Genomic DNA, 23358 nt, shown 5'->3' with positions numbered 1-23358 from the left:
GCACGAACCCGTGTCCCCTGCATCGGCAGGCGGACTCTCAACCACCGTGCCACCAGGGAAGCCCTAACAACTGGTTTTATCAATGGATTCCATTCTGTACCTTCTTTTCCAGCGGGAGCACTAGCTATCATTGGGCATAAGCATTTTTTTTTTTCTCATTACTGAACTCTGGGAAGTGGTGAGTTGAAACCAAGCAACACAGATATACACTTGAGGTCTCAAATTTGCTAATCAGAAATAAAGTTAAAAAGGCATAAAATTTGGCTAGGAAGCAGTAAAAGTAGCAGTGTGAATGAAGATTTGGAGTGCAGGCTGGTGACAACTTCTATAAGCCTACCTATCTTCTGGATTCATCTTCAAGGTCAAACCACATCACCTTGAGTCCACAGATCACAAAACATGTGAAGACAAATAACAAGCTCATAGCTGAGGCTATGAATACCATTCCAGAATTTGTACACATTTCAGTGTTTTTGTTGAAAAAACAAGTAAAAGATTAGTATAGTTCCTGGGGAGTTTTTCACTTTCACAAATACGCTCAAGAAAACTTACCTGAGATCTGTCTATTCGATAAAAGCGATCAGCAGAAGTAGCTAGGGGAAAAAAAATGTATATGGCATTCAGAGAGGCCTGTGTTCTGGCACCAGATTTACAACCTTCTCACCTACGATGACAATCAAAAACCTTACATCCCAGTCAGTCCCTAAATCTACTTAGAAAAATTCAGGACTTCACACCTCTGCTGCCGCTATTCCACTGCTTAGGAAGCCCTTCCGCACTACACATGTCTACCTAAACCATGTCTTAACCCATAGAAAACAAACTTATGGTTACCAAAGAGGAAAGGGAGGGAGGGATAAATTAGGAGCTTGGGATTAAAATGTAAACACTACTACTATATGTAAAACAGATAACCAACAAGGACCTACTGTGTAGCACAGGGAGCTATACTCAATATCTTGTAATAACGTATAATGGAAAAGGATCTGAAAAAGAACTTATACACATAGGGTTGGCCAAAAAAGTTCATTCGACTAATGAATACATTGTTCAATAAAGTTCTTGGTGAAAATGAAAAATGTCTTATTTGTACTTTAAAGCGAACGAAGTTTTTGGCCAGCCCAATATATGTATCTGAATTACTTTGCTGTACACCTGAAACTAACACAACATTGTAAATCAACTATATTTCAATAAACTGTTTTTAATAACACATCATGTCTTAAGGACCAACTCAAATGCCACCTCTTCTGTGAAACCTTCCTCAGCCCCATCCTCCTTGCCCCAGGCAGAATTTGTTGCTCCTACCTCTATATGCACATTTGCATTTTGTGCATGGTTTATAAAAACTATCTTCACAGAGAACTCTGAGACTAAGATATCTGCCTCTTTAAAGATCTGTGTTTCATTTCTTCTTTTACGTCTCAAGATATCAGCACAGAACCCTCAAAAGAGCTGGGACTCAATATGTATTTATCAAGTAAATAAAGCTAGGAAAAACAAAAATAAACAAAAAAATACTGTAGGTAGCCTGACTTCCTGAGGAAGTGATTCTCATTTTGGAAAACAGTTTGAAGATGCAGAGCTCGGGACCACATGTCGTATTAAAGGCATCATTTCACTTTAAAACTGAGTCCCTAAGCCATGTCTGAAGAAAGCTAAAACAGAAAAAACAAAAATTATTTAAGCAACCCTATAAGGGACTTGCCTGCATCTATAGTTTGAGGGGGGAAAAAAAAACAACTTAATGACAAACTTTGGGCTTCTAGAAATTAATCTGATTATTATCAATATTCAAAAGAATTATGTTCCTCCTCATTTAAATCTATCTAACAGAGTCCAGTATTATAAACAGATTTTCTACAAAGTACATAGTACTAGAGGGAAAAACTCAAAATGCAAATAATCATTCAAAAATCATAGATAATTTAACGAGTAGCTTCTCTCCAAAGGAAATAAGCTAAGAAATAAGACAATCATGGTTCTTGCCCTCATACTCAGGCAACAGGGTAAAATTTGCCTGAGAAGGACTTTGTCTACTTTGTTCTTTTAACCATGACTGCAATCACCTGTTAAATGTTCTTAATGAAACTATTTCTAGAGTAAAACTAATATCTAGACCATTAGCCACACTTGTAATTTTATCTAAGACTGTATATAAAATAGACTATGTAGAACAATTCATATACATTTTTGTAATTTTCTTAAATGTAAGTTGTTCCTCTGTGGATTCAGGAAAAACAAATGATTGCGCTTCTCATCACTAGGGAATAAAGGACCTGGAAGAAAAGCAGTATAGATTATCTTCAGAGACAGCTGACAAGCCATTAATGAAAACCGATGTCATGATGTACGTGGATTAGATTTGATATAGATACAGGTGCTCATCTTTAAAAAATATTCACACCCTCACACATCCTGTCATTCTCTTATCCACATTTATATCCTTTCAGATGCACACAAAGCTGAACAAAAGAAAGGTCTACAGTGAAAGCTAAATGTCCACACAGACAAGAGAGATACCAGGTAGTAGATACACTGGGAGTATCTAAGCAGGAATGTACTGTAAAATGGGTAACTGGATAGAAAAGTGGGATTAGGCAGCATTTAGGGAGACAGAGATGGAAAATGGGCTCATTAACCAATCAGAAGATGACCGTCCTATTATACATTCAATAACAGCAGAGCAGATGTGAACACAACTGAAAATGCCTACCCTTTCACAAAAATTTATACCTCATCCTGAAATGATGGTTTACTGAAAATAATAGGGAAGTTCCATAATATGCAAACGACATACCAATTAGTACCCGCCCTCGTGCTTTATGGAATCAATCTACTGGCCTGAAGACAAGTACTCAACACGTTTTTGGAAAAGGGGCATGAAAGGGAAATATCACCTTGAGCAATTTGATGCTGAGAAGTTCGGCCAGATTAACCAACTTGCTTTGAGGGAGATAACTTTAGGAAAGTATGTTGCAACACCAGCAAGTTCACATCGTTTGAGATGCAAATACCAATCACGTGGAGCCACGTGAAGGGTTTCTGAATAGTCTTTTGGAAAATTAGAGTCCGCTCTATCCATCAATACCTTGCCCTTGTGGCTTCCCCAATCCCCACCCCTCCAGGAAATACAGAAACACTCACCATCTAGAAAGCACCACCGTGGGGAGAGTCTCTGAGCTGAGAGCGCCCTGGGGAAGGAGGTTTCGTGGTCCTGGAAAGAGACATACACATCCTGGTGGCTCCATCTGAATGACCTGAGGGGCGTCCCTCACTCCACATTCTGCCCCATCACCTATTTCTAAGAGTGAGCATCCTTTACTACACAAAGCGCTGGTGAGAGATGGAAGCATACTTTTCACTGCGAGGACACACGGGGACTCTGCTTTGAAATGAATGATTTCACATTAACAACTCCCATATCAAGTTTCCAGGAGATTTACAGTTATTCCATTAAACATTCATAAATTATACAACTTGGGACATGCACTTCCTTTGGAGACTCTCCTTCCCTTTATGAAGCTGAGGAACTAGTGGCAGCTGGCTGTCATTTGTATTTCGGTTCTCCACATAGGTATAAAAATGTCCCCTACTAAAAGAATCTCTGCCGTTAATAATTTTTAAAAACATGAAATGCACATTCTAGTTTACAACACATGATTTGGAGCATTCTGGCCCTGGCTCATAGCGAAATTGAGATCACTGACAGAAATGGAACAAATGACGAGGGAGGCCAGGTCTCCGCGGGAGGACACTGGGAGTTTGACCCTTACGAGAGATTTGAGATGTTCAAATTGAAGGAGCATCCTTGGAGTGAGGCTGGGTGTGCATGATCTTGTGTGTACAGAGGGGGACAGGGGAAGGATACGTGAAGAACACAGAAGGGATAAGAAGAGAGCGAATCAGGGGTTGCACTGACTTCTCTGGAAGTCTGATCTGCCCCACGTGGTCCTCAGGCAAAGCTGCTTAAGTCAGTGGTTCTCAAAAGTATGACCACCAGACCAGCAGCATCAGCTGGGAGGTTGTTAGAAACACAAATTCCCAGGTGCCACCCCAGACCTACGGAAACCCTGGGGGTGACACTCAGCAATCTTTGAGGTGAGTCTGATGTATGCTAAAGTTTTAGAGCCATTGGCCTAAAGTTATGGGGACAAAAAGGTCCGTTATTAGAAATCTTGGGTAGATGGAGTTTTTATATGAATGCATTCTGCCAATTAAATAATTAATAGAGGAAAAGTTGGTCTTACTCAGGACTGGTACCAAGATTTATATGTAGAGATACAGAAGTGATATAGCTATGGATACAGAGATATATAGTCCTCTTTTTTTGAACCAGCTTTGGGCTAAATGAAATCGTGACATGTACCTATTTATATGAGAATTGTGTTTAACATTTTGAGAATTATGTTTTGACACATGTGATATCTTGTTTTTAAAGGAACTTAGGGTTCTTAATGTGTTTTCATAAAACATCTAAAGCGACTAACATGTCTCAGTTTAGTGAGAACTGTAATTATAAATCGAGAAATTCGAAAACGATCTGAAACATTCAGTGGCAACTGTGAGGATTAATAAACAAAGATGTCAAACAGAAATGTGACTTCCTTCTATAAGAGTAAAGGGACATAAACACCGAGGATACTTTCTGAATTTTGATGTCGAATGTGCTACAGAGACCGCCATGAAAAGTATCAGAATTTCCCTAGGTAAAAATTGACTCTGAAAGAATACAGAAATGCTTGCTTTTTAATTTTGAAAACCTAAAGACTGATAGTGTTATTGCTAGAATATTCAAATTCAGGAATGATGGCTATTACTTAGTTTAATAAAATGCAGGTTGATATACTGCCTCAGCTGCATAACCAGCTTACCACAGGCTGTTAACATAATATTGATATAATTGCGTACCTTTTCATGTGTGAGTGTCTGTGTATCTGGAGAGTTTTATGTATGTACCTGACTTATTTTGCTTATTTTTCTGTTCGTTTATTTACTCTGTACCTTGATGCACAAAGCATTTGATATAACTCAATTTCCTTAAAGGGGTTTTGCTTAAAGAGAATGTTATGTTGGCTCTGTGAAAACATTTTTTAAAGCCATAGAGCTCTTTAAAACACTTCAAATAGGTTCAACAATTCTTGAACTTCCTGCAATTTCCTGTAAATTTGGTGTGTCTATATGTATGTGTATTTTCCACTGCTTTCCATAGATTATCAAAGTGATCTGAGATCCCCAAAAGGTTAAAAAGCTACTAATTTAAATAATCAAAGTTTATATCAGAGGGGATTCAACAAAATTAGAAGATTCTAATCATTAAAATGCCTTAATGACATCCAGACTTACAAAAATAGGAATGACTATTTCAAAGGTACTGAAATACCTTTAGAGTATCAAACACCTGAAGCTCTCTGAGCAGCTGGCTTTTCTCCTACCATCTACTCTACTATTCTTCCTGAACCTCTTTCCTGGGATCTAAAAGCAAGCCGTAAATGAAGAATTGCAGCTTTGAGAATTTAAGTAAACTCACAGAAGTATTCAGATATTAAGTGGTAGAGTTATAATTCAAATACAGGCCTCTCTTACCACAGAAGCCATAATCTTAAATCCCAGGTTTATGGCTTCTAAAGGAATTACTATCATTTGGGGTTTTGAAGGATGGATGGGGTTTGTACAGGTCAAGTTTGAGAGAAGTTTTTTTTTTTTTAACTCAACTCAAGCAAAAACATGAGGAAAGCAAAAGAAAGGATGACCTTAATGGTTATGAAGACTTCTTTTGACTCTGGTGTTGAAGAATTTTCCATAGCTTCAGCTTTTGTTAACTGCTAAACTAATCTTCAGTATTTCTTAACAGGCAGTTCACTGCCTGGTAACTCGGAATTTTTCCTCCCTCAAATTCCCCAGCCATGTTACTACCTACTCTCCACCCCCATGTACCCATCTGCTTAAGAATCCCCTAGAAATATGGTAATCAATGGGAACAGCAGAGACAGAGAGTCCAGAGACAAGGAACTGAGACTACATTCAGGTAAAGAAAATTCTGATTATAGAGTTTAGATAGCTTCACTGTATGTATTATGTGACTGCAATTAGAAACTCTATACAAGTATGGCGAATATTAACAGATGGTTTAGCATGTGATACAGTTACAATTCTGCCACAACTTTATATTCAAATCTGTACAATGATGCTTATTGCAGCATTGTTTTTTCAGGCAGAAACTGTATACAACATAAATGTCTATCCACAGAGATAAGGTTAAATCTATATCATGAAACAGAGGAGCAGTTTTAAAAGACTGAGTTATAGCTTCATGTATTAGCAAGACAATGTCCATGGTATATTACTGTTAAAAATAAATTGTGGTATAATATGTATAGTGAGTGCATAAGAAATGTAAATCCATTTTTTTTTTCAAAAACCAACAAAACCCCATATGTGTATGATGTACATCTATGTGTGTAACTTTGTATCAATGTGGAGAAAGGTACAAAAGGGTACACACCAGAAAGGTACTGTCATAAGGTCTACTTTGGGTGGGCAGTTAAAAACCAAGCAGAAGTCTAGAATTATGTGCAACTGGAAAACTAAGATAAGCCAGGATTATAAAACCTGGCAGACTTCATGACACAAGTAGCTAATGAAAGTCAAGAGAAATACCTTGAGAAATGTCTCTAAGAGGCACATGAAAAGATGCTCAAAATCACTAATTATTAGAGAAATGCAAATCAAAACTACAATGAGATATCACCTCACACCAGTCAGAATGGCCATCATTAAAAAATCTGCAGACAATAAATGCTGGAGAGGGTGTGGAGAAAATAGAACCCTCCTACACTGTTGGCGAGAATGTAAATTGGTACGGCCGCTATGGAGAACAGTATGGAGGCTCCTTAAAAAACTAAAAACAGAGCTACCATATGACCCAGCAATCCCACTCATGGGTATACATCCAGAGAAAAACATGGTTTGAAAGGGTACATGCACCCCAATGTTCACTGCAGCACTGTTTACAATAGCCAAGACATGGAAGCACCCTAAATGTCCATTGACAGATGAATGGATCAAGAATATGTGGTACGCATATACAATGGAATATTACTCAGCCATTAAAAAGAATGAAATGATGCCATTTGCAGCAACACGGATGGACCTGGAGATTATCATACTAAGTGAAGTAAATCAGACAGAGAAGGACAAGTATCATATGATATTGCTTATATGTGGAATCTAAAAAAAAAGTTACAAATGAACCTATTTACAAAACAGAAATAGACTCATAGACTTAGAGAACAAACTTATGGTTACCAGGTGGGAAGGGTCGGGGGAGGGATAGATTGGGAGTTTGGGACTGAAATGGGATTGACACACTGCTATACTTAAAATAAAATGCCTTTCCATGAAAAAAAAAAAAAGAAATACCTTGAGGACCTTAATATCAAAGATGAATGTATACTGGGTGGATTAAAAGTAGAGCAGGAATAAAGAGAAGCCGATTGTCAAAAAGGAATTCGCAATAACCCAAAGCCAAGATCTGTAAACTTCTTTATACTCTGATGGTACCAACTAATGACAACCGCAGAGATGATGAGAGTCTTCTGTACTCATGTAACTCCTGCAGATTGTCTACCTATACCCGTTTCTCCTACTCAAAAAAGAGAATCAGAATACACGCGAGTGGTAGTGATGTTAGTATAGAGGTTAAGGAAAAACTTGCTGTGGTGTTGCCTTAACTCACATTGCTAACGCACTGTAGGTATTACATCAGGTAACCTGTGTCCTCACAGAGGGCCTGGCACACAGGTAGAGTGGGTGACCCTGGCGTTAAGAAATCCTGGATTCAGGGGCAGCAGGAGGGTGACCAGCAGCACAGTGCAGACCAGGAGTCAGACTTGAGCAGGAAAAGGGGATATAAGGAAACAAAATAGCCCCTAGCAGGAGGTCAAGGCTGGCCCCCAGGATTTCATGGGGCCATGGATCCATAGCCTCATGGACCCACTACGATGGACATGGCAACATCCTTGCCAGTGACAGTGAAAAGAATGGCCAGACATATGTTTGCTTTGTGAATGCTGCACATTAAAGTCAATGTACAAAGACAATTTCTGATGGAGCCAGAAAACAATCTCAAAAATATGCACCTTTCAACAGTATCTGACTGTAGACACTTAAGAAATGTGATTGTGTGAAACAGCTACATTTCAGGAGAGTCACATAATCCCCTGAGCTGTGCCACTAACAATCACATCAACAGCCTTCAGTACTAGTTTAGGGCTTCTCGTCTCCTCAGTCCGCTCAAACTGCATAATCAAATCAATGATTCATCAAAGAGATAAGATACTTGACTTGCTCATTTTGTGACCTTTTATTTTTCTTCATATAAATGGTATGATTTAGAGGAATGCAACTCTCATTGCTCTACAGTGTAGGCAGAATGATATAACCTTGGACATAACCATGCTCCTTTCTATCTTCTAAAATTGCATGCTCTTTAAATAAAAAATATTAACAAAACTACGCATTTCAAAAATCCCTGATATGTGCATTTTCTCTTTTGATGTATGCTAATGGAAAATCTGTTTCTCATGCTAAAAATATAGCATGCACAAAAGCAAACCTGATATTTCTTATATATATTTTTGAAAGTCAACTGGCATGAATTATATGTAATTGATAGGGAAATTATGTGAACCACATATGCCAAACTTGCCATTAATTTACATTCAATTACTCAGAGCTGATGCACACATAATTTAATGATTGCACAGCAGCCCCATTATACACTCCAGTAGGTTATCCAATTAAGCAATATTCACCTAGCATTTAACTACACCTTTACTGCGAATGAAATTCTTTTTCTTTCCTAAAATTTAGGGAAGATGTATGCAGAGGCAAATTAGAGGTTCCTTTGAATTGGGAATCTCTGCTTCACTGAACAATGTCTACTCAATAATCACTACTTTTAAATGTCTTATGTATAGATCCAAATTTCTTATGTATCCATCCAAATTTCTCCTCTGCCTGCCTCGATATTTTCTGCACTCAACCCATCTATTCAATCATTTTTTTTTCTCTCTTTCCATCACCAAGTTGTATATCAATATCTCTTCATTCTTAGTGAATAGACCATCAGGGATGATTAGAAATGTGCATTTATGCATCTGTGTCCAACTACAATCCCACTTAATGGACTTGCTACTGTTTTGTTTTGTCTTTCAAAACTCTCACTCTTCAAACCTACTCCTTTACCACCCACGACTCCTGCAGGAGAAGAATGTGCAGAAATGGAATAGCCATTACCAACCCAGCTTTGAAAGATGAAGAAACAGTGATGGTGTGGTACAAGATGGAAATGAGAGAGATTCCAACATTTTCAAGAGCCCTCAACAGGTGTGTGTGTGTGTGTGTGTGTGTGTGTGTGTGTGTTAGCTGTCTTGCCTTCACCTGTAACAGCAAACAGACCTGGCCCCAGGCAAGTCTTACTTTAATTCTCCACTTGAGCCATTTCTGACAGTTTTGATCTAGCCCCCCCCCCCCAAAACAACATGTACCAAATTTCCTAGCTAACTCCTAGCTAACAAGATAGAGTAATTCCCAGGGGGACTCCCTTGAACTTGTTTCCACCCATCCATTCAGACTCTTCTAGAATCCAGAAAACAAATTAAGGAGGAAGAGATTTCAGATAATAGAGAGAGATGAATAAGGGCAGCCAATATGAAGGGAAGGAGAATAAATCAAATATTTGTGGGCACATGCTGTTTGCCTAGGACTAGACAGAGCTCTGATGGACTGTAACACGGACCTATCCTCCAGGAGAAGAGCACATACGCAGGAAAGAAAAAAAAAGAGATGAAAGGATGAACAAATGGCTGTAGACTCAGATCTGATCAAGAGTGTTTTCTTGTGAAAGTGAAAGATAGCTGTAAAGGCTCTAAAGAACTTTTTGAAACTGTTATATCTACTGTGAAACATTCCAACCATTCTAGTGTTATTCTAAGTAAATGAATTTTTTTTTTTTTTTTTTGTGCGGTACACGGGCCTCTCACTGTTGTGGCCTCTCCCGTTGTGGAGCACAGGCTCCGGATGCGCAGGCTCAGCGGCCATGGCTCACGGGCCCAGCCGCTCCGCGGCGTGTGGGATCTTCCCAGACCGGGGCACGAACCTGTGTCCCCTGCATCGGCAGGCGGACTCTCAACCACTGCGCCACCAGGGAAGCCCTAAGTAAATGAATTCTTAAAGCGGAGGAATCACCTGAATAGATCCATTTTCACCTATTATTGAGTCCTACTGTATTTATTAACACCTCAAAGTATTAGCTCATTCTGTGTGCCAACTACGTTGTACCCTATAGAAACGGGGAAACCCTGAGTGTCTACAACACCCCTAACTGTTCCTGGTCCCATTGCTCCACCATATCCACAGATACGTCTTTCTACTTCCTTTATTCCTCCTGCTCTTCTTCCCACTTTCTTTCTTCCTCTAGCACTTTCATCTGCCTGGTCCCCAGTCATGCCCTGAGAGCCATCAGAATGACTCAGGATTTCTTAAACCCATCACGACTGACATTTGGGGGGCTAGATAACTCTCTGTTGTAGGGGACTGTCCTGTGCATTGTGACATGTTTAGCAGCATCCCTGAGCTCTACTCAATAGATTCCAGTAGTACCATGTCCCCTAGTCATGACAAACAAAAATGTCCAAATTGCCCAATGTCCCATATGAGGGGCAAATCTCCCCCAGTTGACAATCACTAGAATGGTTGAATCTGCCTCTATTCCTTAGTAACTTTATGACTTGGAGTTTAGAAGGGACATAAAGAAGTCCAGGGAGGGAGCAGAGAAGGAATAATTTCATAGTAGGTGGCTTCAGGAAGCATCTTCATTAAATAGGTATGCAGAGTCCAATTTCCCTATGAATTCTAGTTTATTCGCCAGGCTCAAGAGTATCCCGAATCTGCAAGCACAGTGCATTTTGCTTGTCAAGTTATAACTTATCAGTTACGGGTTACATGAGATGCATTAGGATGGAGGGGCCTTAGTGGTTTGACCTCAGAGATGGCGCAGGCAGGAATATTCAGCAGGCTATAAATATCCAGCATATTCTTGTATAACCTATTATGCCTTGTTAGGTTAATACAAGGTGTCATTTTTGAGACCTAGTACTTTGTTGGCAATTCACTGTGAATTTGGGAAAGGAAGAATCCAAAGCAAAGAAATGCATAAATGGCTGGGAAATGCCATATGGCTCACTAATAAGGTGTCTTGGGCACTTGTACACCTTTCCAAATGCTGATTTTCTCTTGAGTTTCTTCTAGCCTTAGAAAACCGTCAGCTAAAATCCCAACTGCAAATTAGTGAGCCCACTGGAATTTCTCAAGTTTTTAAACTTACTGGTATTTATTCATTCCATCACAGTTGATTCTCAAGTATATTTAGCTCCATTGCATGCATAAGAAAGGTCATTAAAAAGCATTTAAGGCTTTTTGCCGTCCATGTTTCTTAGAGGTCTTTCTCCTAATCACCCTCTAACTCTCACTGACGCAGAGATGCTGATATTACCAGTTTCTGCGTTAGGAAACACAAGATCTAGTGCTAAATTTCCTGCCAGTTGGTTTTGTCACTTTCTACATAAAACTAATACACCTCCCCCATGTATTTTATACGTACCCTCGGGAAAATATAGAAATCAGTCTATGTCATCTCAGCTTCTCCACACCATCTGACACATTTCATTACTTCTTCCTTTTTTGAAACACATTTCAATTTTGGTTTTCATGATACCACCTTCTCCTGGATTTCCAGCTGCCCGTCTGTTTCCATGACCCTTTTGGACTGATTGTTCTCTTAAACTTGTGCTCTTCTTCACCACTCAGTAGACAGATATGACAATGGGCCCTTTTCTTTCTTTCTTTCTTTCTTTTTTTTTTTTGCTGTACGCGGGCCTCTCACTATTGTGGCCTCTCCTGTTGCAGAGCAACAGGCTCCGGATGCGCAGGCTCAGCGGTCATGGCTCACGGGCCCAGCCGCTCCGCGGCATGTGGGATCTTCCTGGATCGGGGCACGAACCCGTGTCCCCTGCATTGGCAGGCGGACTCTCAACCACTGCACCACCAGGGAAGCCCTGGGCCCTTTTCTTTATGCAAACTCTCCCTGAGTGAACTCCAGCCCCATAGTTTCAACTAAATACCATTCATTTGCTAATGACCCTCAGATTTCTATGTCGAGGCCTCAATTTTTTCAATAAGCTTTGAAAGTCATACATCCAATTTTCTACTCACCAAAACCTCTTGCATCTAATAGGCATATTAAAATTGCTATAGCCAAAAAAGAACTCTTTATTCACCATCCCTCCAGCTCATTCCTTGTCCTGTCTGCCCAAGATCCCAGCCAAATGGGAAAGTTTATATCCCCTCACTCCTTACCTCAACCAGCTCTCTGTCGCTCTGCTTAGGAAATTTCCTCACCACCCTCTCCCTACTCTCAGACCATGTTAATTCAAACACCGTCTCCCTCAGTTAAACGTCCTGCTTAATGTGCAGTTCTGGGGTGTCCCTAGACCTCTTGTTCCAACCTTCTCTTAATACCCAAAAGGCTCCTGCTTGTTCTAATTCTTCAAGGAGGGGTGTGGGGCGAAGTAACACTCCTGAAACTCATCTTTGATCGCTGCATTGGTTATCCTATGTGGTCAGTGCACAAACCTTTTGTGCACTGACCACATAGGATAAATGTCACTTTTGAAGTGACATTTATAATGCAGCAGTTTTGACACCAGGGTTTGACCTTACTGCAAATAAACAAAAAACAGAAAGATTTTGATACGGATAAGTACCATTAATCCTTCTGCATGTTTTTATTAACAAATAATCAATAAGATAAATATCCTTATCATATTCTAGAGTCTCAACCGTCCCCTGATATCTGTGGATATGTACAAACATGGCATAAAGAAAACATGGTAGAAAATATCCCTATATCAAAACTCTTAAGCCAAAATGACTACATTGAATAAGCCGGGATAATAAAGAAATGTATCAGTTTCATAAAACTAATCAGAATAAATGTTTTAGATACTTCGGTTCAACTGCGAAGGTTTAAAATGTCCATGTGTAAAAATTAAAAATTCTAAAAAAGAAGACCCTTAAAATCTTATAGCTACCAGTGCCAATCCTTAAAGGGTGGAAATCAGCTCTGACTTTAAAAATACTATACTTTAAAAAATAAAATGACACCTAGATAGTGGCTCCAGGTAAATATGCAAATAATGGATACAAGAAATGTTGTGCTCTATCTAAAAAATAAAGTAGAAATTTATCTTCTAATGGTTGGTAAAAAAAACAGTCTGAGAAGTAGACTTTATTTTCTCATTGTAAACACACCCTAAGTGAATTATCATCCTTTCTATTGCAGCCAGATGGAAGACAGGACTCTGGAATAGCGGGGTACTCTGAGCAATAAACATACGAACAAGAACACCAGGCCATTTTTGTCATCCAGCCTCAGGATAATCAGGCTGCTGTGACTGAGGGTACAGGCTATCGCCTGGCAGGGGAAGAAAGTCACCTAGAGGCTACAAGGCACAGAGGCTTTTTCTTTTAATAGTTGTTTTTTGCTGTTTTGGCAAAAGGATGCTTAACTAGGGGTTTCAGGTGTAGCGTAATAGACACCAAAACCCAAAGTGAGGTGCTGCCAGATTTAGACATTTTAAGTCCTTCCCCCACATGGAAGGAGGTAGAGAGGGTCTAGGAGAAGATTTATTTGGAGGGTGTCGTTAGCATGCTGTGACTCCCACACACCCCTCCTAGCCGGCAAGGGTACTGGGCTTCTCAGAGAGAAGGGCTTTTTATGGGACAACTCAGACAGCTTTGCATGCGCCTCTTACAGTTTGGGGTGATGCTGTGCATTGGTATCTAAATCATGCCTGGGAAATCTAATGGGAAGAGGATGGCTGGAGAGGCTTGTACCGCACAGTAAGGGTGGGAAAGTGGGGAAGAGACTGCACTCCCAAAGAGTGTTGGGGCGAAGGGTAACTGAGCGTTCTCCCAGGAACCAGATGTGGGTTATTAGAGAGAGGCAGGCTGGGTTTATTGGATCCTGTCCAAGAGACCAGGATGGGACAAACAGATCGCATTTTAGAAAGTTGGTTTCATGGTTGCAGAAGCAGGGAATTTACTTTCCTGGATGTGAATGAGAAACACACAGCCCCGGTTGCTACTGGCAGCCATCTTGGACCAGGAAAACATCTTGTGCAGAGGTGAAATGTGACAAAAAACGGAGAACAGAGCAGAAAAACCAACAGAACACAAAATCCACCCTGCATCTGAACTTTGTGCTGATGTGAACCAACAGACTCCCTGTCAAGCTAGTTTGAGTTTTCTAGTATTTGGCACTGAAAGCCCTTCATTTTATAATCTTTCCTAAATGATCTGGGAGAACAGCCACAGCCCAAGTTTGCACTAGACTAGGACTGTCCATTTTGCAGGAAAATGCAAAATAATCAGAGTGCCAACTTCATCTTGGTTCTTGGAGTGAACTCTATCCCTAGGGGAGGATGTGGACTCTAATCCAAATGAGACATTAATTGACAGATGGACTTCTTTTGGATGGAATGTAAGAAACAAGGAGAGTCAATTATATGTTACCTGGTAATGAACTCTCTGGGAGCCAGAAGAAACTGACTGTAGGTCCTAATGAGAAAATGGAAAAAAAATAACCCATACACCTTAAGATTAGTTTGAACAAACTGCCTCAACTCCATCAACTAAACGCCCAATTTTATAGTATTAAGCCCAGCTGGAAAGCATCTTACTCTCCCCAGTCCCCCAAGGTTAAACAAAGAAGATAATGCCAAAAATAATAAAAGCACACCCAGTTGGACTAAGAGAAGAAAGGTCATTTAGCTATTGAAACTTATAAATCCTAAATAGCGTTTAGAGGTAAGTGATATAATTTCAAGGATAGAGAAGACCAAAAGTAAAAGACAGGCGATTTTGTTGTAATAAATGGGGATCCTAGTTAACTTGCACCTGGACTTTTGGTTTGTGCAGTAAGCTACTTAAGCCCCCTTAGGCACTTAGGAAGCATTTATTTATCTAAGACCAAAAACATACTGTCATGATAATTGTGTTTATACTGACAAGTTGCTTGGCAAACACAGGATTTCATAGACTGAAAAGAAAAAATCACTGTCCAGCTCTGCATTATCACGAAGTGCAAATTAACAGGGTTGAAATTCATGAGGCTTTACTGGAAGATTCTGAGAGCCAGGCTCCCTTTATAAAGTTTTATAACTAAATTGTCATCACTGTCATGTCCTGCAGGCTTCCTTGTTAACGAGCATAGTGATTCTATTTACAGATGTCAGCAATCCTGGCTACCTGGGTACCTGCTTCCCACAGGCTTTATCAACTTACTCTCTGAGCCCAAGTTTAAAACTTTTCCTCTTTATTTGTGCTTGCTCTTTCCTTTTTTAAATTTTTTTTTTAAGAATCCTACTTTTAGTTGTTGAATATTGGTGTGATAAGCATAACAGTAAGTTAATTTTCAACAAAGTCAATTCATCAGTCATATATTTTGCTACTGTGGAATCTTAAGTTACCCAAGTGTTTAAAAAAAAAAAGCTTGGTATCAATTATGAGTCACTGTTTTTATTGCAGGGTTTTTTTTTGAGGGAAGTTCCACAATAAAAGACCAACATTATTTTGAAAATATGAGTTACTATATGTTCTAGGATTGATTTGGACCTGAGTCACATGTTAAAAAGTTCACAAATTTTTACACATTAAATTTATCTTTAGTAAAAATAGCCAAGTGAAGCCACAAGTATAAACTTTGTTGACTTTTCTTCTCTCACCCTTATTAGTATTCACAGTTTGGCAACTATCTCAAAATATTCTACATTCCCAGTTCCATCTCTATCCTTCACAACGCTGAAGAGAAAAATTAGTAATTTTTACATTCCTTTATGCCTCCTACCTGAGTTTATTTCCACCAAGAGAAACAGACTCTAATGTTCAAAGCTAAGTAGCTACAATTTGAAGGGATTTTAAACACTATATATCTTCTTTATTTGTGATATTTACTTATGTATAATGTGTTGTCTGGAAGAGAGTTGCTCATCTTGGGGTATTTATCAAAATCACACAACAGCTTTAAAAATATAAATGTCTAGACCACATCCCAGAAAAGTGATTCTAATGTGCATCTTTCACCAAGAAACAGAGACAAAGAAGTGGCTGTTTATGGTTTTTGCCATTTGTAGAACAAGACACTGAATACTCTCCCTTGAAATTTTGCAAAAACAACCCATGACCACTGCAGTGATGGATCTGGGTTCTCCTGGCTTTGCTGGTGCAGTTCAAGTTCATGGGAATGTCACATATGAGACCTCCTCCTTTCTCTTTCTCTATGGTAAGACCAGATTGAGAAAAAAAATAATAGATTATTCCTTTGTGTTCTGACACAAATTCTTTTGAAATATAGGTTCTTCTTTCCTGTAGAAGTTACATTTAAAAACAAATCTAGCTGTCTCTGACAGAAGTCTGTACTAGATGCAAAACATTAAGTAACGCCAAATCTGTTTTCCTTTATTATTTATCAGTGCCCTTTGAAATTCTGTATAGTTCAAAAAACACAGGTGAGCTGTCTGGCAAGACAAGGAGTCCCAGGCTATAGCTATGGATCACACTGGAGCAACGTGGTGCTGTACTTAACCTAATCAACCTTTCCCACTCCAACCACCCGAGGAGGAAAAACAGCAGTGGGGATGGGGAGGGAGAAGATGCGGTGTATGCTTAAGAGACGAGAAAGACAAGGCCACCATATTTCCACTTCCTCCCCAAGTGCATCATCTTAGAAGTAAATATAGGTGGCTGGTAATTACTGACAAAAATGGAAAACTGAGCAGAATAAATTATTGGCTAAAGAAACTCACCTCCTGCAGGCGATCTATGTACATACGGCAAGTCTCCAAATCACAGTCTCCACGCACAACTAGAATACCCAGAGGGATGGCTAAGGGTGAAGGAAAGAGAAAAATCTAAAATAACATATTTGATTTTTCTATTTTGGTATAAATGCATTTTTTATGTTTAAAAAAGACCTCTCATAAATATAATTGGTTTTTTGGATATTTCACTATCTCCCGGCACCTCTTCTACGAGCTCAGTCTCTTTACTTATGCAGTTTTCATATTCTTTCCCTGCATGATCCATGTTGCCCCTTGCCACGTGGCCAGGCTTCATTTCATTTTGTCTTAGTGGCCCTGATAAGAGGTACAATGTCATGGAAACGGTAGACTGACAGGGCCAGAAGCTGTTCACAGCCAGCTGCTAATTTATGCCTGTATTTGCAAGAGCCAAAGTACCAGAGAGGAATTAAAAAATCATGATGCTGGACACTTACCCCTTTCCCTCTTAAATGCATGGGGCTTAATCTTTATGTCACTTTGCAACAGTTCCCTATTTAAGAGACTCCAGTTCCCTATTTAAGAGACTCAAGCTATTCAAGGCACTGTTGTTACCTGGTGGCCAATGCCAGAATGAAATAGGCAAGAAACATTAAAAAAAAAAAAAAAGCTTCTAGAAGGTTCATAGCTTAAAAATCCAACTGATTTTAAAGACGGTCAGTGTAAATGTGGTAGCAGCAGGGCTTCAGAAAACAATGAGGAGAAGCTGTTACATGCCTTAAATACCTTTTTTAGGTGGTGGTAAATGTCATACAATGGCTTTAGTGGATAGAAACTCCTGCTTCAGATATAACCACAAGATTCCTGAAAAACTGAAAACAGTCTCCTTCCCAAAACTTCAAACAAAAAATGTATGGTACATTTCTGATTTTAAAAATTCAGTTATACTATTAAACCTATGATTTAAAAAATATTTCAAAATCTTGAAGCAACCAACTAGAGATTAACAAGGAGATGACAGGACAGTTGTGTCCACTAAAGATTTTTTAAAATCTTTCACTCATTGAATTTTTAAAGCTTCATCATCAATAAATAGGTCTGAAAATGCAAAGTGCTAGGGCTTTAAAAATGAATTACACAGAGAATAAAATAGATTTAAATGCATGGGAAAATCCTGAGGAACTCACCAAGTTGTAGAAAAGACACACATATAAAAAATAATAAATGGAACATAGGCTATGGTAAATGTATGAACTTAGTCACTTGAAAGCTATAGGAGAGAGGAACTAAGTCTTGCCTGGAGGGTAGATTTGAGGCTCTCTGAAGGATATGGTCTCTTAGAGAAGCAATAGTTGTCTAGAGAAAAAGATACAGAGTTTGCTTCTCAACATTACCTCCTAGACTGGTTCCACTAGGGAGATCAATACCACTACCTCATACCTTTAGGTTCCCAAAGTGCTTCAAACATAAGCTGGAAGGCATCCATCATCTTGCAGAACTACATAAGCCTATGAATCAGTATGGTCTCTCTCACCGGAATAAGACTTATTTCCTTTTACAACCCCAATGTCTGGTAGGTATTCAATAAAAGTTTGTTTTTTTTTAAAAAAAAAAGGTGGGGAAGGGGGAGGAAGAAGACAGGCTTAGGGCCTGTTCAAGTGAGAAAGAGAAAGTGTGTCTTTAAGAGCTAAGTCTACTTTCCAGGATAGACAAAGAAGGGGGGTTTGGAGCAGGAGTAGAGAGTGTGCATTGGGTTGGCACTTGCCTTTGCCTATTCTTCCAGAAGCTAAGCAAGAGAACAGCAAGCAAAAGGGTGAGGAACCATGTAAGTATCACATGTTTGGGGGAATAATAATCTGGAAAAATAATTTTTCTCCTTTTTTGAATATATACAGAAATATCCAAGAAGTCTTCAGTATGGTAATCATGCATCTTTGAAAGGAATGAAAGGGAAATTCAATAAAGAGATCCCTAATAGTAGTGACTAAAGTGATCATCCTCAGCTAGACTATTAAATAGGTCCAAACAAGGTGACCTACTTAAGTAAGAGAAGAATAAGGATTTCTAATACTTGAGGAATGATGAGGAAAACCTAGAATTTTAGCCTAGAAAGTAAATCAAAGGTTGTGGAAATAGAATACAGCTATAATTATCATGAGAATCCATGTTAGGATCTTTCTCTTAATTTCAAATGTGCAAATGTAGAGAAATAAATTTTCATTAATACTTACCTATCTACTTAAATGAGGAGACACATTATATAGAAATGCAGGAATTTGGTCAACCCCTCTGACTATCAATGCTTGAAGTTAGTCTGGCCACAAATCCAATATACTTGGTAGCAGGTATTTTAAACTACAATTAGAGATTGGATATTCCAGACCTAAAATAATGAATGTCTAGGAGAAAGTTTTCAAAGATGTGTCATTCATTTCTACTAAGGGTATGAAGTCAGCAACTTTGCTTATTCCTCAAGAAGCTGATGAAGAGAAACGGTGTATTTGATTGATATTAGCTATTCAGTTGGGGTTAAAAAAAAAAAAAAAAAAGGCATCCTATACCACAGTTTCATAGCACGATTACTGACGACTGTTGTCCAATTTATCCTATGAAGGTACAGAAAGAATTTACAGTCATTCTCTCTTGGATTCAAATCCCAGTGCTGCTTTGGTCTTACAAATGACTCATGCTTGCTGTTTGGTCTTGCAACTTCCTCAATTCCTTTGATCCTTGGATTGAAGGCTATAGTAGTTAGAATAGGCATCGTCTAGGATTTTGTGAAGATTAAATACAGTACTATATTTAAAAATGAATAACCAGATCGTCAATGCTATCTTTCCCTCACTCCCTTTACTAACTTTTGAGCATCTTGAGCTAGAAAATGGTACATCCAATCATCTATCTTTCAATTTATCATACTACAAGGATTAGCTGGTAGTAGTTCCATAAGTTATATCCTGTTTACTTAAAGCTAACATCTACTCTTTCTTCGAGGGTAAAGATAACTGTAGTACAAAAATATTGTAATCTGACACCTCCATTTGAGACTTTACGTGGTGAAGAGAAACCAGAAACTTGTGGAAAATTACCACCTTCCTTTTACACTGCTGACAACCAACTGCCAAACCTGACTGAAGTTTCCTTCATCTTAATTGGGAGCAGGGAGACTACTTATCACCCAAGCATTAGCATTACTATTCCTGATCTTGATGATTCATCTGATTTTAGCCTTAGAGATTTTATTTGATCAGTCGATACTCAACCTATAGTACATAATGGAACTTTCATTGCAGGGGTCAAACGGAGTTTACAAGTTCTAACTAAGCAATCAAGAACAAGCTGGTTTCTAGATTAAGAAGGCAGATTTAACACACACTTACTTCTCCTGCACCAGAAATGCTACTAAATTACAGCACATGAATTTTAAAAAGACATAAACCAACAAAAAAAAGAGGAGAAACAGTGAGGAGAAAATGGTAATGAATAAAGCATATGGAAAATTGGTAACTGACTCAGAGCCCCTATAGAGTCTAATCCTAGACTATGGGTGGGGATGGATAAGAACTAATTTACACTTCAAAACCCTCGGAAGATGTGCAAACTGGCAACATCAGTTGCAGCTAAAATAAGAAGCACTGGATATTAAATCACTAGATTCCACCACCCACTCTTGGTAGGTGGAGTTACTTCACAGAAAATGGGGATTAACTGATCATCTACAGAATGCAGAGATCCCCAACTTTCTTCTCTCACTAGACTCTCCAAAAGCTGGCAGCCAGAACCCTACCTTCTTAGAAAGAGATCTGAAGACTCTTCTCTGGGGAATCCCCAGAGTTAAGAGAAAACATTCCATCCATGAAATATAAACAAGATTGTATTAAAAGATGAAGAACATGAAGAAGAAAAAGGAAAAGGAGCATCATTCAGAGAACAAACAAGTTCTTGAAATTTGATATAACAGAGTTTAATAGAAAGGTTAGAAGATGAAGTTGAGGAAATCTCCACAAAAGAAGAGCAAAAATAAAAAGAGGCAGAAAATAGGAGGGAAAAGGTAAGAACAATAGGACTGGTCCAGTGGTCCAACACTCCAATAACAGGAGTTCTAAAAACCAGAGAAAAATAGAGTGGAGTAATTATCAGAAACAAACAAAAAATCAAGACTATTTCTTAGAACTGAAGAACATCAGTTTCCTACTTGAAATGGCCCAACAAGTACAATAACAAAAGAACAATAGGAAGACATTTTATTAGTTTAAGAATATTGGGAACAAAGAGAAGAGTCTACAAATTTCCAAACAGGAAAATCTAGATGGCAAAGAAAGGATCAGGGATTAGACTGTTTTAAACTTCTCAAAGGCAACTGTACAGTCAGAGAACCAATGAAACAATGTGTTCAGAATTATAAGACTTTTACAAATAATCCAAACTATCAAATTAGTCCAAGGGTTGAATAAAGGACACACCCTCTACTAAAAAGTTACTGCAGAACATGCACCAACAAAAGTTGAGTTTGCAACAAGAATGAGGAATGCAGGGGATATAACAAATGGGGAATCCAACAAAGAAAAGATTTAAAAAAAAAAACCCTCTAAGGGGATTGGGCTAGAAGAGTCTAGGGTGACAGATATATTGGGGCACTCTGACTCAATAGGCAGAGATGTAGAGAGCTGTCAACATTGAGTCTCATCAACATTGGAGAGTTATTTTTCAACCAAAGGATAGAATGTCTAAGTGAGTCTGAACCAGTTTCTTACAATCATCCCCAGATGTGCTCTGCCTTAACCTGTTATTGAGAGAAAGAGTTAGGTCATGGTGAGGCAGAAAAATTCAAAGAAGTCCATCCCCTCCAACCATAGTTCCACTTGATAGCTAGAACCCACCTTAACACCCTGCCAAATGCTTTCCAGAATGCAGTCATGACCTTGCCCACTAAATTCTCATAGAATGGGCTCATAGGCACTCTCAGGGAAGCCAAAGCCAGAGAGTAATCCAGAGACTCTTTTCAGCTCTCTCGAAAGCCTTCAACTAAAAGTGAAAGCATCATCGCTTCCTTGCAGAGGGAGGTTTAGGACTGCTACTTGGTGTTTCAAAGCCACTCTATCTGAATTAGGGATGCATATATTGGTGACAAATATATACCTATGAAGAGAATGGCAAGTACAAAAGTCTGTATACTGGGATTATCTTGGTAGGAGAGGGATAAGGGGAGATACTTGTTGTGTTTCTTAATCTGGGTGGGAGGTACATGAATGCCCATTTTACTACTAATCATTTTATATACATACATATGTGCATATATGTATGTGTGTATATATATATAGGGGTATAGGTGTGTGTATATATATGTATGAACAACATTCATGAACAGAACATGTGTGTGTTTATGTGTAAGTATGTGTGTGTGTATATATACATGTATGTGTGTATATATATGTATAGTATTTCAGAATTGAAAAGAAGAAATACAACCTATCTGTGGCAACTGATTTTAATGATAGTGGTGCTAAAGTTCACTGCATATTCTCTGATGTTCTCTGTGAATTAGACAAACTTAGCATCAAATAGGAAAATGAGGGAAAACAGTAGAGAAGCCATCAAAAGCCCCCAAATGACACCTACTGCTGCGATCCATCTCAAGCAATGGACACGGCATATTGAGCAGTCATAACCCTATGGCTTGTCATGGCATGTGTACTTGTTTGCGTGTGTGTTTATATAACAAGCAGCAGGATGATCTCTCTGCCTTATCTGGGCCTCAGAAGTCTCTAGAGCAGCAATGTCCAACAGACCTTTCTGCATGTCCAATGCAGGAGCCACTAGCCACAGGTCATATCGAGTACTTGAAATGTGGCTGGCGTGACTGAGGAACTGAGTTTTTATCTTATTTGATTAATTTATAGTTTAAATAACCATATGTGGTTAGTGAGCATTAGAGTTTTGTTCTCTGTGGAACCAAAAAGTTGAATGTCCTTAGTACCAGATTCAATATATTTCAAAACCATCCATGTTTCAACCTTTCCATGAGTAGCACATAGATCCAGCAAACAAAACCACTTTTCTCTTTGCCCCTACCTAGTTGGATTCAATGTGCTTCCTAATCCCTAGCAGTAGTATTCCTCGGTTGACTGAGGACAAATTTATTTCCCTTATTCTATAGCCTACCTTTCTTATCCTAGCTTTCTTAATCAATTCTCTGACCCTCCTATCAAAACAAACTCTCAGATCCTTCTTGGTACTTTGGTATAAATGACTAATAATTAATTAAAGGGTTAACCCTCTAAAAAGCACTTGAGTTTCAACATGTTTGAAATTTGGGCTAACATGATTGTCATAGACTAAACGTTTGGGTGTCTCCCAAATTCATATGTTGAAGCCCTAATCCCCAATGTGATGGTATCTGGAGATGGGCCTTCTTCGGGAGGTAATTATGGTTAGATGGGGTCATGAGGGTGGGACC

At 38.9% G+C, this 23358-nt stretch overlaps 1 protein-coding gene across 2 annotated transcripts in view; it reads right to left on the bottom strand.

Moving 5' to 3' along the window:
- DGKI (diacylglycerol kinase iota) overlaps positions 1 to 23358 on the bottom strand; it is a 452138-nt gene that overhangs the window by 78633 nt on the left and 350147 nt on the right. For both annotated transcript variants that reach the window (XM_030759800.2, XM_022580220.3), the window contains 4 exons: positions 16929 to 17008; positions 14638 to 14682; positions 3148 to 3217; positions 553 to 593 (listed from right to left, as the gene is read on the bottom strand). In XM_030759800.2, coding sequence (XP_030615660.2) covers positions 553 to 593; positions 3148 to 3217; positions 14638 to 14682; positions 16929 to 17008 — 236 coding nt within the window. The remainder of the gene's footprint in view (positions 1 to 552; positions 594 to 3147; positions 3218 to 14637; positions 14683 to 16928; positions 17009 to 23358) is intronic.

This window comes from Delphinapterus leucas, chromosome 9, assembly GCF_059928025.1.
Source record: "Delphinapterus leucas isolate spDelLeu-1000000601 "Yukka" chromosome 9, BTC_Dleu_Yukka2, whole genome shotgun sequence".
Classification (NCBI taxonomy): Eukaryota; Metazoa; Chordata; class Mammalia; order Artiodactyla; family Monodontidae; genus Delphinapterus; species Delphinapterus leucas.
The sequence above is the reverse complement of the archived record's forward strand: the minus strand, read 5'-3'. Positions and strand labels throughout refer to the sequence as shown.